This window comes from Ciconia boyciana, chromosome 1, assembly GCF_034638445.1.
Source record: "Ciconia boyciana chromosome 1, ASM3463844v1, whole genome shotgun sequence".
NCBI lineage: Eukaryota > Metazoa > Chordata > Aves > Ciconiiformes > Ciconiidae > Ciconia > Ciconia boyciana.
In genome coordinates this window covers 26,485,707-26,501,404 of record NC_132934.1, presented here as the reverse complement: position 1 = coordinate 26,501,404, position 15,698 = coordinate 26,485,707, and the positions used below count along the sequence as shown (strand labels likewise).

The following is a 15,698-nucleotide window of genomic DNA, read 5'->3' as shown; positions in this document are numbered from 1 at the left end:
ACATTTATGGAAGACAGACATTAACTAAGACGTGCTGTGTAGGAACAAACCACATGAAAAACTGGAGGAACGAAAGCAGGAAGCTGTGAGCAATCAGGAGAGGCTCTGTACTAGCAATTGGAAGTAAATATAAACTTCAGCAAAAGAAATGATCAACAAGGATGAAAAATGCAGGACTAACTCTGCAGCTATAGCCACCTATAACCTGTATTTTCTGTCTTTGAAACACACAATATAGCTTTTTGTTAATCAGATCACACAGATTTTGCTAAAGGAGAATTTTAGTATTGAGATGTCAGGGCTGGAGAACTGATAGCTCACAGATATATTTCTTGAACATTATGAGAAGGGTTTAAAAACCTCCAGACTAGCTGTATTCTTTTCTTAGCTTTTGGTTTTTGGAGTGTACAACTTCTAAGTAAGTTGTATTTTTTTTTCCATCTAAAGATTCTTTTTATAGGTGACTCAACTAACAGAGGGATGATGTACTATCTAATAGAAAGAGTGAATAAGACTCTTCAGGAATGGCAAAAGACTCATGATATTAAATGTTATCATAATATCAATGAGGGGAAAACCTTTATCAGTTACTCCTACTACCCCCAGTTTTGGATGAACGCAAACCAGAGACCAACTTTTGAAAAAGCACTAGAACAACTGCTGCAGAGGTACCGTACAAACTCTATTTCTGGCTTGTTTTTATTCTCGTTCTATTCACAAACATGTTTAACACATTTTACAATTAAAGTCAGTAAACAATTAAACATAACACATGCAGACTGTATTGTGTGGTTGAAAAATAGTAGAAAATGACATCAGGCCTCTGATCAGGATGCCAGATACACTTCACTGAAATGCAATGCAATGTAGTTAAAATGTTTGCCATCTGTTTTAAGGCAACATGTGTTGTTTTTCCTTTCTGGGTTTCAGATCACATCCCCTGGAGAATACAGACCAGACCGTATTAATTGTAGGTGGCGTTCAGTGGCTTAATTCCAATCACCTGCAAATTATCCAAAAGGTGTTGAACAGGTAATGTTATGTGCTTGGCGTTATTCCAAGTCTTGATATGATAAATTATGAGAAACAACTTAACCAAAAATTTTAAACACAAACATTTCATTTATTTTCTCATGGGTCTACACTGAACTGACTTTGAAAAAATAAAAATCAAGTGTCTTTTGATGTGTCTGTTAAGTAAAATGTGTTGGGTTTTTTTATTTGCCAAACAGGGAAAATCTATCAAATATCCTGGTAATTATCAAATCCATAGGGATGGGCTTTCACCTCCCAGTGGATGGAATACATTCTCTATCACAGGTAAGCTACAGTATATTTACAGTGCATTTTCACAGAAGACTTGTCATTTCAGCAATAATTTTGCTGTCTGGTCAAAGTATGTTTCAACTTCTGCTGAGCAAGCTTTCAGTGGATTAAAGAGAGATCATATTTGTATTTGCTCATATGGCTTGCTGATGCAGATTCAAACCAATTTGCCTTATTTTGTGGATCCCGCTGCAATCGGAGCGCCGTTTGAGATGCCATGCTCGGTCAGACATCCCAGGAACCAGAAGAAGCTCCGACATAACCCTGCTGCCAAAGTTGAGAAACTGAGCTGGGGATAGGCAGATTGCTCTTCGTACCATGTTGAGCACTGGCCCTCCCCAGGCTTCCTCCATGGTTACTGCTGGATCAGATTCACTGGTCTGGCTGCATGGCACAGCTCTCCATAAATCTATCTTAACCAACCCATGAAGCCAGAACATCACAGAGCAGCTGGAATGTACCGGTGAATCTAGCCTGTTATTTGTATGTTAATCGGATGTTACAGTCAGTTTAAATCGTGTCCAAGAGTCTCAGAGTAACAGATGGGCTCATTTCAATGTTCTGTGTAACTCATTCAATTCAATATTTTTATTTACAATTTGGACCGTGGTTCTCTATTGAACACATATAAAATGCCTGGATGAGATGGGGCTGGGAAGCACCGGAGGGCAGAACCAAGTAAATGGTGCCTACCAGCTGCGTGTAACGCTCCAGCTATTCACAGGTGTTGAAAAGAGAAAGTTATCAGCTTTCGTAGTTTACGTACAGCACTCCTATCACTCTGGGGACTGGTGCTCACGTCTTTTTGCAACCATACCACCCTGCTGTATTCAGTTTGGGACTTACTGTTACGCTTACCCTTCTTTTTGCTACAGAGACTGCCCTGTCAGATATTGCCCATTCTTTCTTTCTAAATTAGTACTATCATCTGCCTTGTCTTTACTGAATGTCTTCTTATTGATTACAACGATTTCCTTAATATATCCAAATGACCAAATTAGGATACAATAGGGAAATGGTTGGACTCAACATAAAGAAACATTGTTGTAGCTCCTGCCATAGCTTTCAGGGGAGTTCAGTCCTAGGAGGAAGAAGCAGAACTTTGATCAAAGGTAGGTGAGGCAAGGACAGAGAGAGTATTAAAGGCTTCCCAGGACTGTCTTTTCCTGTTTCTCATCCCGTAGTTTATAAAACTCCAGAAATCAACTACGCTGCATAACCGACATTCTTTTCCTTTTCAATATTGGAATCATATGCCAAATTACCCATGTGGTTTGGGTGCTCTGGACTTCTGGATTACTCCAACTACTCTCAAAGCCCTTCTGTCTTCAGTGTCAAATCCACCACCTTCACAAATATATGGCTAACCTTTTTTCTATTCCTGGCCTTCCTGCAGCATCTTGAGAAATAATAATCTGTTCTTCAGTGTAACCATTTCTAAGATACCTATGACCCTATACTCCCTTTTAAGCAACAACCTCAATGAATTTGATTTCAAACTGAATTTTTCTTTTACATGAACAATTTCACCATTTGTTACAGACAACTTTATAACAGGAAATTTTTCTGAATTACACCTCTTATTAGCTAAGTATATATTAAAAACAGTTACCCAGTAATTATATTTTAAACAACATTGAATTATTTCTATGAAGGATACTGCACAACTATTGAAAAGTAATTATAATTACTACTAACATGATTTTAATTTAGATATTATTGAAATCAACCTGATTTGTTGTGTAATTAAGGGAAAAAAATCAGATTTTCTTGTAACTGTTTTTGCACTGCAAAACTCATTCTAAGAAATTTCTGCAAAAATCTACAACATTCTTGGAGTAATAGCTACTTTCAAGAGTGAATTTATAGTAATTCATGTCTGGAGTATAACATAATTGCTTTATTCAAAATGCAGTTTTGCTATTCATTTCAGTGGCAGAATAAAATAACCTTTAAACAGTCTTTCTGACAAGATGTTGCAATATTTTATCTGGAATGCAGGCAGAAGTGCAAAACTTGTGGAATGAAAACTTGGTTATTCTGGATACAGCAAAAAATTTTGGCTATGAAGTTGTTGACACCTTTGCCATCACCATGGGACGTTACAAAGAATTCCTGCAAGGGAAGTGTGGCTGCCATTTCCATGAGGTAATAAAATTTCCTTATATAATTCCCAGGTATTTTAGAGAGATTTTAACTGTCAGGTGCTTAGAAACAAAAAGGGGTGCAATGAGGTTCGCATCCGTGACTCAAAGTTAGGCCTGAGTAAAAACCGTGGAGACAGTGATTTGTGTGGTGGCGCTTGCCCCTCGCCGCTCAGCATGCAACGCCACCCGAGGACAGGCTGAACTGCTGTAGTGGCAATTCCTTGAAATAAAAACAAGCATGCTTTTTTGCAAAGGTAACCTGTATAAAAGGATGTTGCACAGTTTCCAGGTTCTTATATTATTTGCTATGCGTTATATACCCCAACTGCTTCTGCATGGACTTACTTCATCTCTTTGCTGTACCTCAGTCTCACAGGTTTTTTTCTTAAGCCTTCCTAACTGAGCAGGTCAGCAGACTCCCATCAAACCACAAGTACATTTAAAATGGAGCTTAAAATTGAAAGACCAATCTTACCGCTGTATATCTGTTTTCATATGTCAGGGAAAGAGTTATCTGGGATAGTTATAGTGACTGACTATACAAACAAAAATCTCACGCCCATAGTTCTGATTTCTTTTTTGTATGAAATCTATAGGAATTCCGTCTTCCAACTACTGGACTGGTGAAACAGGGACATGGTAAAATATATGAGTAAGGCAATTGAGAACATATTCCTCTGTTCATTCGAAGTTCTGGCAAGGAATCTTCACAGTATATTACAAATGACAGGAGTCCATGGATTAAATAAAAAACGAATAAGCAAACACATTATTACATCTAGGCACAAAATCAGCCCAGAGGCTGCCAAACCAGTGAAAGTAAAGAGTTTGAAAAACAAGATATTTAAAGTTTTTCTGGTTTCCTTTAACATGTATTTTGAGTATGTGGTATTTTTTTTAGTGAGTGTTCTTCCCCATCAGCAAAGGAGGGATCTGTTTTAGTTTTGGATTTCTTGTACCTTATGTACAGCAAATGAAGAAGTGTACCCCTGGTTTAGTGCAGGCAACCCTGAATGAAAACAGAGAATATAATTTTTGAGTAGCCAAGTAAGCAGGTACCCTCTGCCATAAGGGTGATGACAGTAATTTTGCATATGATAGTTAAAGAACTGTCACCAAGGCCACCAGACTATTCCTGTAGCTTCCTTGTACCCATGACACCAACCTGTTGATATAAAAGGCCAGTTCCCACGTTCCTGTTATGAGTCGTCAGCCTGCTGAGAATCCAAACACGTCATTCATTGCCCTAATGAAGACCCATGAATATTACATTACTCCCTTTGGAAACCAGAAAAGGCTTTGGGGAATAAAGGAGACTCATATCTTTCCAGATGCTTAGCTCCTGATTCCCAGTAAAAAATATTTCTTAGTGAAAACTGGAATCATGCACTCAGAGATCATCAGTAACCCCATGCCTTAATTTGTTGCTAGATCTTAAGGACAGAGAAGTCTTATGGCACCTCTATAGAAAACGTCATGTTTAGCACAGTAAGACGTTTCCTGTGATGCTACAAGGATCTTCATTCTTATGAACTTAATCTCCGTTGCCTGTTTAACAAAAGATTAGGAAATTATCCACAATTGATTCCATTAAAATCTGTTTAGGACCATAAAACTTGAACTGTCATATCTTTCAGGAAGATTGCATTTCCTCTGCCTGATCAAAAGAGAGATGACAGGTGCAAGTTCTTTCATAGAATGAAATGTTGAATGAGAAGAAATTGTTACCAAAAGTTAAAACTGGAGGAAAAAAAGGATGCAATGAAAGATATCGCTTTGAAACCAAGAGTTAATGAATTTATGGTGTTTCACAGTCAGCTGGGGGCTTTGAGCCAGTAAGAAGCTACTAGTTGGAAGAAATCTCAGGAGTTTGGTTACTGACCAGAATAATGACACAAGCAATTTGATGTGTCATTTAGAAGACAGAACTCTACAAGTTAGTTCTTATGGAGAAAATCCTAGAACTTTTTTTATTAGAATTATCAAAAGTGCATAAATATTAAAAAAAGACTATCACCTACACAAGTGAAATGCTAGCATTTTTCCAGCATGAATTTAGGAATTTGTTTTCTGTCAAAACAAATTACTTCAAATAAGAGAGACCACCAAATGTTTTCTGAATCTCTCAAGAGAAGGATAAAACCCCTTTGCTTAGTTTGCCAAGTCACGCCTATTTTTCTGTAAGCCTCACTCTTGGCCAAGCCTGTTCCCAGGACCTGGACATGTGCAGCGTTAGCACAGAAGCTCTGTAAAACTTCACAGGTACAAAGGTGGGCCGTGACACCAGGAATTAGGTGGAAGCACAAATTTTTGCTGTGAAGAAATGTCAGGACAGCTGTAATACATTTTCCTTAAAGATCCAAAAAAAGCAAAGATATAAAAATAAGCTTTCCTACATCAGACAATCACAGTATACACTGGAAAACAAAATATACTGTGGCTAATTAAACCTAGGAGTAGTTTAAACAACAAACTGAAATTCAGTGGTGATGATACTAAAATTCAAGCATAGGCTCCAGAGTGTCCTTGCGGTGTCTGCTGGCCAAGGACTAGCATAGCAAGCCTAACTATTTCCTTGTAGCCGGTGGTTTATATTTAATTCTCTCAGCCACAGCAGTCACCTTTACACAAAGCAGAGTAAAAAAACTAATAACTGTAAGGCTTTGTTTTTTCTCCTTAAATATCACAGGCAGAGATATAATACCAGAGACAGTCTACAGGACGACAAATGCGTTCCCAAAAGAGAGTGGGGAGACAATCAGCTGCCACTGGTTGGGACTCTGTTCCAGTATGAGGCTTACTGGTTTGGGAGCGCTATCAGACCCGTCTGCCCTCACGTGCTGTGTGTCAGCCTCAGGCTTTCCACCTCAGGCTCCTCAGCAGCTCACATGTTTTCAGCTCACTGCCATGGCCTCTGTCCTGCTTTGGGACCAAACACAGCAGGCGTGGTTAGTTAACCAAACCTTTCATCTGCTCTGGTCAGTACATGAGAGAGGCACGAACACAGCTCAGTCCAAATGGAGCTGGAAAAGAGGGAGTAAGTCACAGAGCAGGTATTTATGTGATGGATAAATAGTCCCGTGGAGTAAATGCCTCCCTCCATTTCACCCAGACAGCTATATTGACCTTTTTTTGTCTAGAACCCAGATGTTGGTGTCTTCATGGGTCATTGCTGATGCTCGCTCTTTCCACAGAGCTTTTGAGTGAAATGGAGAGCTTCAGAGTGAAATATTTCAGATGCTTTGTATGGAACTGGGTGGAAAACAGCAGGGCGTGATCGGTCATCAGCATTTTTCATGCACTCCTCCATCATTTTGTATGAGCTCATGTGCAGATTTGGCCTTCCTTCTCTGCCAGAGGAATCTCAACAGAGTATGTGTTTCTGGGGAGGATCAGGGGAGAATTTGTCTCACAGAGCTGTTGTTAATGAGGCTTGAGAGGTCACTGTGCCTGCAAGAGGCATAGATGTGCCCAGGAGAATCCGTCAGCCCCCAAAAACAGACTTGATCCTTAAGGAAAGCAAAAAGAAAGTCCTTGAATGCTTTTGATACCTCGTTACTTTTAACAGCTTTGTCATCAGTTTATTTCGGCATCCTGGCAAGTGGAGTTTCATCAGGTGCTGAAGCAGTTTGCACTAGGAAAATGGCATTTTGCCTCCGAGGACAGAGCCAAGAATACTGTGTAAAACCCCAGCACTTTTCATGTTTTATGAAACCAGATGAGATGGATTAAATCTACTGCTTTGTACTTTCACTTTCTTTCTCTTAAAAAATGACCTCCTAAACTCCCAGAAGACAGCACCCCTCTGTAAATGCCATCTGAGCTAAAACACGGCCATGTGGGAATGGAGGGCTGGCCGTTCTGTGCAGTCAGAAAACAAGAACTGAAATGCATTCAGCAGTTCTCATTTAGTTCTCACTAGCTGGCCAAACAGAAAGCTATTTCCCCTGATTGTCCTGATAAATTATTTGAGTTCCCACCAACCCACTTCAGAGGGCCTTGGGTCACCCTGATAGCGTAGAAATCCGCAGCTCTCTAGACCCTACAATCTTCACTCAGATTGCCAAGGGATCTGGACTCACAAAGGGATTATATCAATCTGCGACAAAAAACCTTGCATAACTCTGGCACCTTCTGCCCAAACATACTTCTAGTTCTATGCACACATGCAAACCTGATTTTTTAATTACCTCATTCTTCACAAATGCTTATGGAGAAATAGATTGGCCAGCAGTTATAAAGACCTTTATGGAACCTATTTTTTTATTCAGATTTATTTCCTAATTTAATGGCAATGAAATCATAGTCACAACATAAAAACTAGCAACCTTGGGATTTTGGTATCTTAATCAGTGGCTGGCTGCTGGATGAACATTAGATAGCATTCCTGGGAGATTATGACTAACAGGAATGCAGTTTGGGTGATTGGTTCAAGGTGGCATCATTTTGAAATAGTTGTAAGATCTAAGGCACTAATTTAGAAAAATGAACCTGCAGTAACTGCATGAAAACAAATAACAGCCCTTGGCTTAGCTGTATCAAACTGATCAGAGGATATATTAATTTTCTACATGGATAATTCCTGGTCTTTTTTTAGTTCAGCCAGCTCCCTCATAGACTCTCTGCCCAGTCTTTCAAGCCTTTGCACTTATTATTCCTTCACTCACATTTAATTTTATACGAGTTGTTTCATTTATTACGAGCTTCACTACACATGCACATTGTTTCTGATTGTTCACTGACAATAATTATACATTATGTTTTTAAAAAGCTAATATGCGTCCACATAAATATATGCTTTAATAAATTAAGTCTGCTTTTTCAAGTGTCTGCTGTGATTGATATAGCAGGAAAATTGATGCGCATCAGAGCTATCAAGTCAGCATATATTTACTCCTTTAAAAATAAGTTAACCACTTGGCCCCTTTTCTGCTTTCTCTGGATTTGCCAATGCCTGGTTCAGTGTCCTCTGTCCTGCATCTGTGCAAGGTTCTGAAGTTTTGTCTCTCTTGAAGTTGCTTCATTATTCATCAGTGACTGTGTGTTCACTGAGATGAGACCTTCAGCATCTCACAGGATACCACCCCCCCAGTCATTAGGCTCCTGACAACCATACCTTTCACTTTCTCTCTTGTTAGTTCCATGGGTGTTTGTTTATTCCATACAAATTGAACATGATAATCCCAGAGCTTTATACATATTTGGGGGGCCAAGGAGGAGCATTCTTCTGCACTAAGTTACTGAACCACATTGTGGTTATGTCAGTGTGATGACCTGGGGAGAGGGATGTTAAATTGCACTGTAACTCCCTTCTTGGAGAAACATGACACGAGTGTTTTCATCTCAACATGGAGCTGGGCCAGGTTTGCATCAGGGCCTGAGAGTGAGACATTCTCGCAGGGCTCACAGCCGGGACACAACATATATTCCTCAAGTGCTTGGAATCAGAGCAGGATTTAAACCTCCCTGCAAGTCAGGGCTGTCCTGAGTTTATTTTTTCCCATGGTAAATATACAGACAAGCTGTTAAGTATGAATTTTGTTGTTCAGACAAATTGTCCCTAATGAAGAGAACAGAATCTAATATACAAAGGCATTACAAAATCAACCAACTGAGTATAATGGGCCTATACATTTAGATTTGAAGGCTTAAGTGAATAAGATCTTGCACTTTAATTAGTATGTAACATAACAAGTTGGCCCACTAAAATACTGTTCGTGAGCAACTTCCAGCTCAAGGTAAGAGTAGCAGGACCTGCTTTGTGGAGAACTGTCTCAGCATTTCTGTACACACAGCTGTGTATCTTTCTAGGTGCAGGCAGAAAGCACTCACATATGTCACTTCTTTTGCAGGTGGTGAAATCCAATCCCTCTGAAGAAAGTCCACACATAACAATGACGTTATCAAGGCACTATACACTGGGGAAATATTTTGGCAGTCAAAGCAAACCATCACAACTGCAGGACTACACAACAAATTCTCGGTCCCCATATCATGTCCGAGGTCCAATAAATCAAGTTTATTCTGAGATCCTTCTCAGCAGGCTCTGTGCAAGTAAGAGGGAGCTTGTCAGCACATAGCCTCTCTCGGATATAGCGCTGGGACTAGGGATGTGCCACTGCCTGAGTGACAATTGAAGGACCATGGTGAATTTATGACGTGCTTCCTTGAGTGGTTGCACACACACACCAATAGAGTCTGGGACGTGTGGCATTTTTCCTAAAACTTTTTCAAACCAAGATATGCCGTGGCAACTCTGTGGTGTCAAAATGGAAGATGGAGGGTTGCAAAGGAGAGAAGAAGGGAAGTTACTTGAACTGTTGCCAAAGGCTAGAACAGCTGTAGCTCAAGTAACTGTGTATTAATGATAGTAAAGAGAGAGAAATATAGACACTTGAACAATTTGGAAAGGACTGCTTTAGCTTTCAGCACTATCTAGTTTTCTATTTATAGAGACACTGTAATATTTGAATGTATTTAGAAACTGGCTACATTCCATTTTAAAGAGTTTTATTTTATGTGGATGGGTTCCCCTTCAATATCAAACCTTTTCTATTTAGACACTTGGTTTATGCAGTTTGAAAATGTCTATTGGAATTTTAATGATGACACCAAGTTTTGAACTTTAGTGTTTTTAGTGAAAACACACCCCTTCTTTGTATCTTAGATGGAACAGATACCTACTCTATTTTTCGCATGTTCTAAAGCTACTATAGAGATAGATTACTTGGACTTGAGACTGATTATGATCGTCTCAATGTAACATGTAAATATAGTGAATATGTTAACATAACCTTATTTATGGTCCCAGTTTAGGAGAGTGGCCATATGCAGGAAGCCTGCTTAGATATGTGCTTCAGTGTCTACCTTGGCCTGTAAGCCAAGCAAGTATTCTCCCCACATGGAAGTGCCATTTCTTTTATGATTTTTTATAAAATGCTTGCCAATGTGTGAAGCCAGTACCAGAAAGGGAAGAAAAATCCCCTTTGCAAGCACACATAAGAAATTCAGGATCTGGTTTTTAATTTGTCATGAGGAGTGTGTGATGTGATGGGAGCAGAATATACTGCCTGCACCTCATGCGTGGCAGGGACAAGACCTTCTCTGAATGCCAGTTTCATGCTGTAGCCCAGCTACACCACCAGTGTTTGCAGACCTACTCTGGGTGTAAACCCCAAGGAGAGGCTTTCCCGCTGCAGGGGGGAACTGTCTGCTGATCCCCTGCCACAGCATTGGCAGCACACTAGTTCACAGTTGTGGTGCCCTGATGGGAAACCAAGCATGGCCCAGGCTTAGCAGCTGGGTGATGGGTTCATGGCACCCCATAAGACTGTTCTCCCTACAAATTACCCACTTACGGATTTTTATGAATCCAGTCATGGAGCAGTCAATCAAGGCACCACTCTCTCCCACCATGCACTAGAGAAGGGAGTCAGAACCACGTAAGTACGAGCCTAACGAAGGATCCACCAAGCTCTGTGGCATGCTTCCCCCTTCACAATTTTCCATATAATCCTCCACTAGCTTCTACTGCCTTTGGGAAAGGAAACTGCAAGCAATGTCAGGGAATAAACAAATTATAGCACAGAACTAATCACCATCTTATTGGCCTTAGTAGCACACAGAAGGTCTGCCCTATATAGAAGTAGAGCTAGAAATTCATGACACCACATTTAGGATTTGCCAAAGATCCTTAAACTCAACAGTCTGTATGCCCAGCTAAAGTATTGTGAATTCTTGCTCCTTCAGATAAGATATGTAGAGATATGATGGGAAATTGTCATGCAATATGGAGTCTGGGTTCCCTAAATGATAGGAGGATCCTCAAAAAGAGGATCTGGCATATCTAATTTAGGAGACCTTCCACTATATTGACACAGCTCCTAATTTAGACAATGACATTACATTTAGTGAGACAGTGTGATTATCTCTGTTTCAGTATAATATGCTGCTGCTGTGCTTACAGTAAATGTCCCCAAATTTCTATGTAAGGTTTTCCCTGGTGTGGAGCTTTACATGAAAGACGGGTCAGGAGCTGTGCATAAATACTGAAAATGTCAGCATTTGGTTTTGAGCAATATAATTATATAAGGAATATAATTGTATGCAAATGATATAATATATAATCTTGGGTCTGGAACTCCAGGGCTGCACAACCTTAAAGCTGAAGGATTTAATATCATGTCATTAATATTAGTAGATGCAAAATGCAGCCAGATGTCTTTGGTATTAAGATGATCAATGGTAGGTGTATTACAATTCTGCTTCTGTTAAGATTTTTTTTTTAGCTTGTTTAAATCCACATGCTGTTACTGTTATTGTTCTGTACACAAATGTTTTTAAGGCATGAACTGGGTATTTATGTTTGGGGTTTTTTTTAATCAAAGCCTATTGCTGAAGCATCAGCTATAATGATGAAAAGGAAAGAGCTGACTTTGTTACACTGTAGCTGATATCAGCGAATGTGCAATTCATCACTTCTGGTTTCACCACAAAATGGTTTACATGTGTTGTACACCCAGATGTCTTAATGTTTTCCAAATCTTAATATTTTAAAAATGTATCAAGTGGAAATTTTCCTGTGTGTTTTCTATTTTTTACATGTCTACGTACATATATATGTCTGTACAAAGTCATTGGTACAATTTGCAAATTGATCTTTATTTAAACAAGTTCTTTGAATAAGTTTTTTCCAACACTATATATGATCCATGTAATCTTAGGAATAAACAAAGGGAATGCAGACTAAAACAGGTACCAAGGTACATTTTTCATTATTTAACTTTAAAATATATCTAGCATCTCTAGGTATGAAAGAAGAGAGCTGAGATTGACATGGAAGCATCGCTTGCTCATACACATTAAAATTTATAGATTAAGACAATAAAAGAATTACCATGTTTCAATTCCAGTGAGAGCACATGCGTTGCTATCAATGGTTTACTCTAGAATTATCACATCTGCTGTGACATTTTGCCTGAATAAGCATCAAATTGTTCCTACTATATTAAGACTGATTCATAACGTAGGATTTTTTTCCCCCATATAATTACCTTAGTCCCATTACTTACCATTAAAATAGCAAAGGACCTAATTGTCAGGGTGAGTTCCACCTCCTAATACAGACATGAATGGCCCTGGAATTGGCGGTAGGGTTGAAATAATCAGGCTGGGGAACAAGTACACCAAGAAGTGGTGTTTCCTGCTCAACATCTGCCCAGCAGTACGTGGAGTTTACAGTGGAACCAGGGTATACTTTAAGCTACAGGTAGAGAGACTGGAACTGTGCTGCAAAAAAATAAATACTCTGACATACAGAGCAGTAATCTCAGCTATTATCGCATCCCTTTAAACTTTAGCTGAAGCTGCAGTAGGATGTACCAGTGTCCAATGAGTTGCAACTCCTCATCGCTCATATAACTCCATTGATGTTGAACAGTGATTTGGGTTTGAGCCTTGCAGGGTAGATGGCCACCATGATCAAGTCCATCTCAGTGAGTATCTTTGGAATAACTGGCTATAATAAAAAAGATTTCCTTATTTGTAGGGAAATGCCTTGACAGTCAGCTCTGTCATCGGAGATGCTATATTTCAAATACAGCAAGGAGCTGAAAGAATGGACTACGAATACTATTTTTATGCTTAGTATTCATTTGAAAATATTAATCTTTAGAATAATCTCTTTCACACCGTTAAATATAAGGCCTTTATTTTTCTCTTCTGTGACATATTAAAGGGACATCAAAGTCAATTTATTTGCTTATTGGGTGGGGTAGTGGGGCATCCAATTACCTGAAGGTTGAAATAACCGCTAATAGTTATGCTTCTGTTGCTATGCTGAGCCAAAGAGAATGCTTTGAAGATGCAGATATGTGTGATATAAAGTTGACTGCAGTCCAGGGATCTTTCAGATTACTTTTTTAGAGTAAAGCAATTTTTAGAGGTGCAGTGAGCTATTTGGCATAGAGTCAAACTGCTAAACAAGCCTCTGTAGGCTCACATGAAAAACAGGGTCTTACCTTTTTGTTTGCCTGCTAGCCTTGCATCTGGCTTGTTTTACCTCACTGTTATGACTATCTGTACCTACTCTACTCCACATCAGCCTTTCTTTCAGATGATCTGAGAAGTTTCTGTTTCATCGTAGAAGCAACTTTTGGAAATCTGAGATGATTGTTGTAAATTCAGGCAAATTCAGGCTGAATCTTCAAAATATCAATGTTATTATCTTAATGTTTTCATCAATTCCAACAGCAAATGATCTACTGAGTGTAGCAGGGGTAGAGCAAGCCTCTTCTCTAGGGCAGTGATTTTCTCTGGTGAATTTAAAACAGCTCTGTTGTGGTAAGTACTTAGTGTGCATTAGCACTTAGCTCTTCATGGAGCTTGCCTTTACCAAACCAAACTCCATCTTTCAAACTCCACTGCCATCTTTACCTGTGTAAATCTTCAAAACACCAGAACAGTCAGTGTATAACGCAGGCATACCTATATACTGGTGCTGGTACATATCCTGCAGTATTTACTGGTACCTTCACACTATCCATTGAACAGAAAAGCCCTGACTACACAGTAAAAAGATGCCATGCATTTTAGCTTTACTCGCCTGTGGTTTGGTGGGTACTAAAAACAGTATTACATTTGTCAGCCTAGGCCAGTACCTAGAGCCAAGTGTCCTAGAAAACTACTCAAGTCATTAAATTGAATGGGCAAGGTGGGCCTGTAGGGTCACAACAGGGGCTCCTGCAGCACCAGTTTCTATTGCGATGGACTTCTCCCTTTTCTAGGTTCATTCATCTGGCTGCTTGGCCAGCTCCTCGGCAGCTGTGGGCAGCCCTTCCCGCAATCCCTCAAACATGTTCAACAGCCTTGGCAAGGTACACCATGTTACATAGCCTTGAACTGAAGGTAAAGCGTATGTTTAAATGAAATCTGAACTCTGTTCTTTGTGAAACACAGCACCTACTCAGCATCTCCTTGATTTCCTCTAGAACTGAACTGCTCTAATGAGGAGCAGAATTCAGTCCCTTTCAGTGAATCTCGGATAACGGGGTCTTTTCTCAACTTTCGACAAACTTTTTTCCCACTGCTTGTTTGCATGAAATAAAGGGAGGGATTGTCTCTGCATGCTCCTGTCTAACAGAGTGAGATGAGCTGCATTCACACACAGTCACTGTGGTAAGCATTTCCCTCATATACCTCATTACAGGGACAAAATTCCCACGGCAGATGGTGTTTCCAATATTGTGATTTTTTTACCTGTCTTGAGCAGTGACAGGCAATGCGGTTAATCAGCCAGTGCCTGGCTCGGTGTCTGCCAGCGCCGCCTGCCCCGGTGCTGCTCTCAGGATGCTAGGCAGATTCTGGGTGAAGACAAGACTGCAGAAATAAAATCCTTGAGTGAGGAATCAAAATGCCTCAGACACCTTTTGGCGAAGCCAGGGCAGTTACGAAGAGCTCGCTACAGATCAAGCGGATGAAATTAAAGTTGTCAGGAGCCCTTTAAAGTCAGTAAATTCTGTAGGATATTGCCAGGGTTTGAAGACCAGATATGTATTTGGCAGTTTCTCACTTGCCATGTTCTGAAAACATCTTTTATCTTTTCTTTTGTACTTGTAATTATCAACTTCCATACTTCCGTTATGATTCTCTGGGATTAAGGAGCTTAAAGTAGTATTTCTGCTCTGCCTGATAATGACTGTGCAGCCTCCCCAGATGGTAGTCAAATTGTCTTATAGATCAGATAAATTTTATTATTTCTGCAGGGGTTTTTTTCCTTTACTTCCACATGTCAGCTCCAAAGACTCTGTATATTTACAGTTAATCATCAATGGCTTTAGTTATAATAGCTTTAATACCTCCAATGTATTTGAAGAAACCTGCTGATCCCTATTTATCCTAACAGGATGGAAAACACTTTAAACCTTGAAAACCTGACCTTGCAAGTCATTAGACAATGCAGCACCCAGCATGATCTAGCCCACAACTGGCTTCCTTTAAAATAGAGAATGACAGTCACATCTTCATATATAATGATGTGATGTTGTCTCCTACTAAAGTTTTTACTGGAGTGATTACAATTTGAACATGATTTGTGTGGACTGATAGGTGGGGGTTTTTTTCATCTCAGGGCCTTTCTTGAGCTCTCTTCACAGCAAATGGTATCTATTAGCTACTGTAAAATCCTGTTTCAACATCCTTTGTGCACTGTCCTGCCTAGTTATTATA

At 39.6% G+C, this 15,698-nt stretch overlaps 1 protein-coding gene across 3 annotated transcripts in view; it reads left to right on the top strand.

Moving 5' to 3' along the window:
• CPED1 (cadherin like and PC-esterase domain containing 1) overlaps positions 1 to 10,140 on the top strand; it is a 152,328-nt gene extending 142,188 nt beyond the window's left edge. For 2 of the 3 annotated variants that reach the window (XM_072871044.1, XM_072870963.1), the window contains 5 exons: positions 448 to 668; positions 931 to 1,032; positions 1,233 to 1,320; positions 3,328 to 3,474; positions 9,326 to 10,140. In XM_072871044.1, the coding sequence (XP_072727145.1) occupies positions 448 to 668; positions 931 to 1,032; positions 1,233 to 1,320; positions 3,328 to 3,474; positions 9,326 to 9,553 (786 nt within the window). In that variant the 3' untranslated portion in view covers positions 9,554 to 10,140. The remainder of the gene's footprint in view (positions 1 to 447; positions 669 to 930; positions 1,033 to 1,232; positions 1,321 to 3,327; positions 3,475 to 9,325) is intronic. The other variant, XM_072871132.1, reaches the window with a different exon arrangement.
• Positions 10,141 to 15,698: the final 5,558 nt, after the last annotated feature.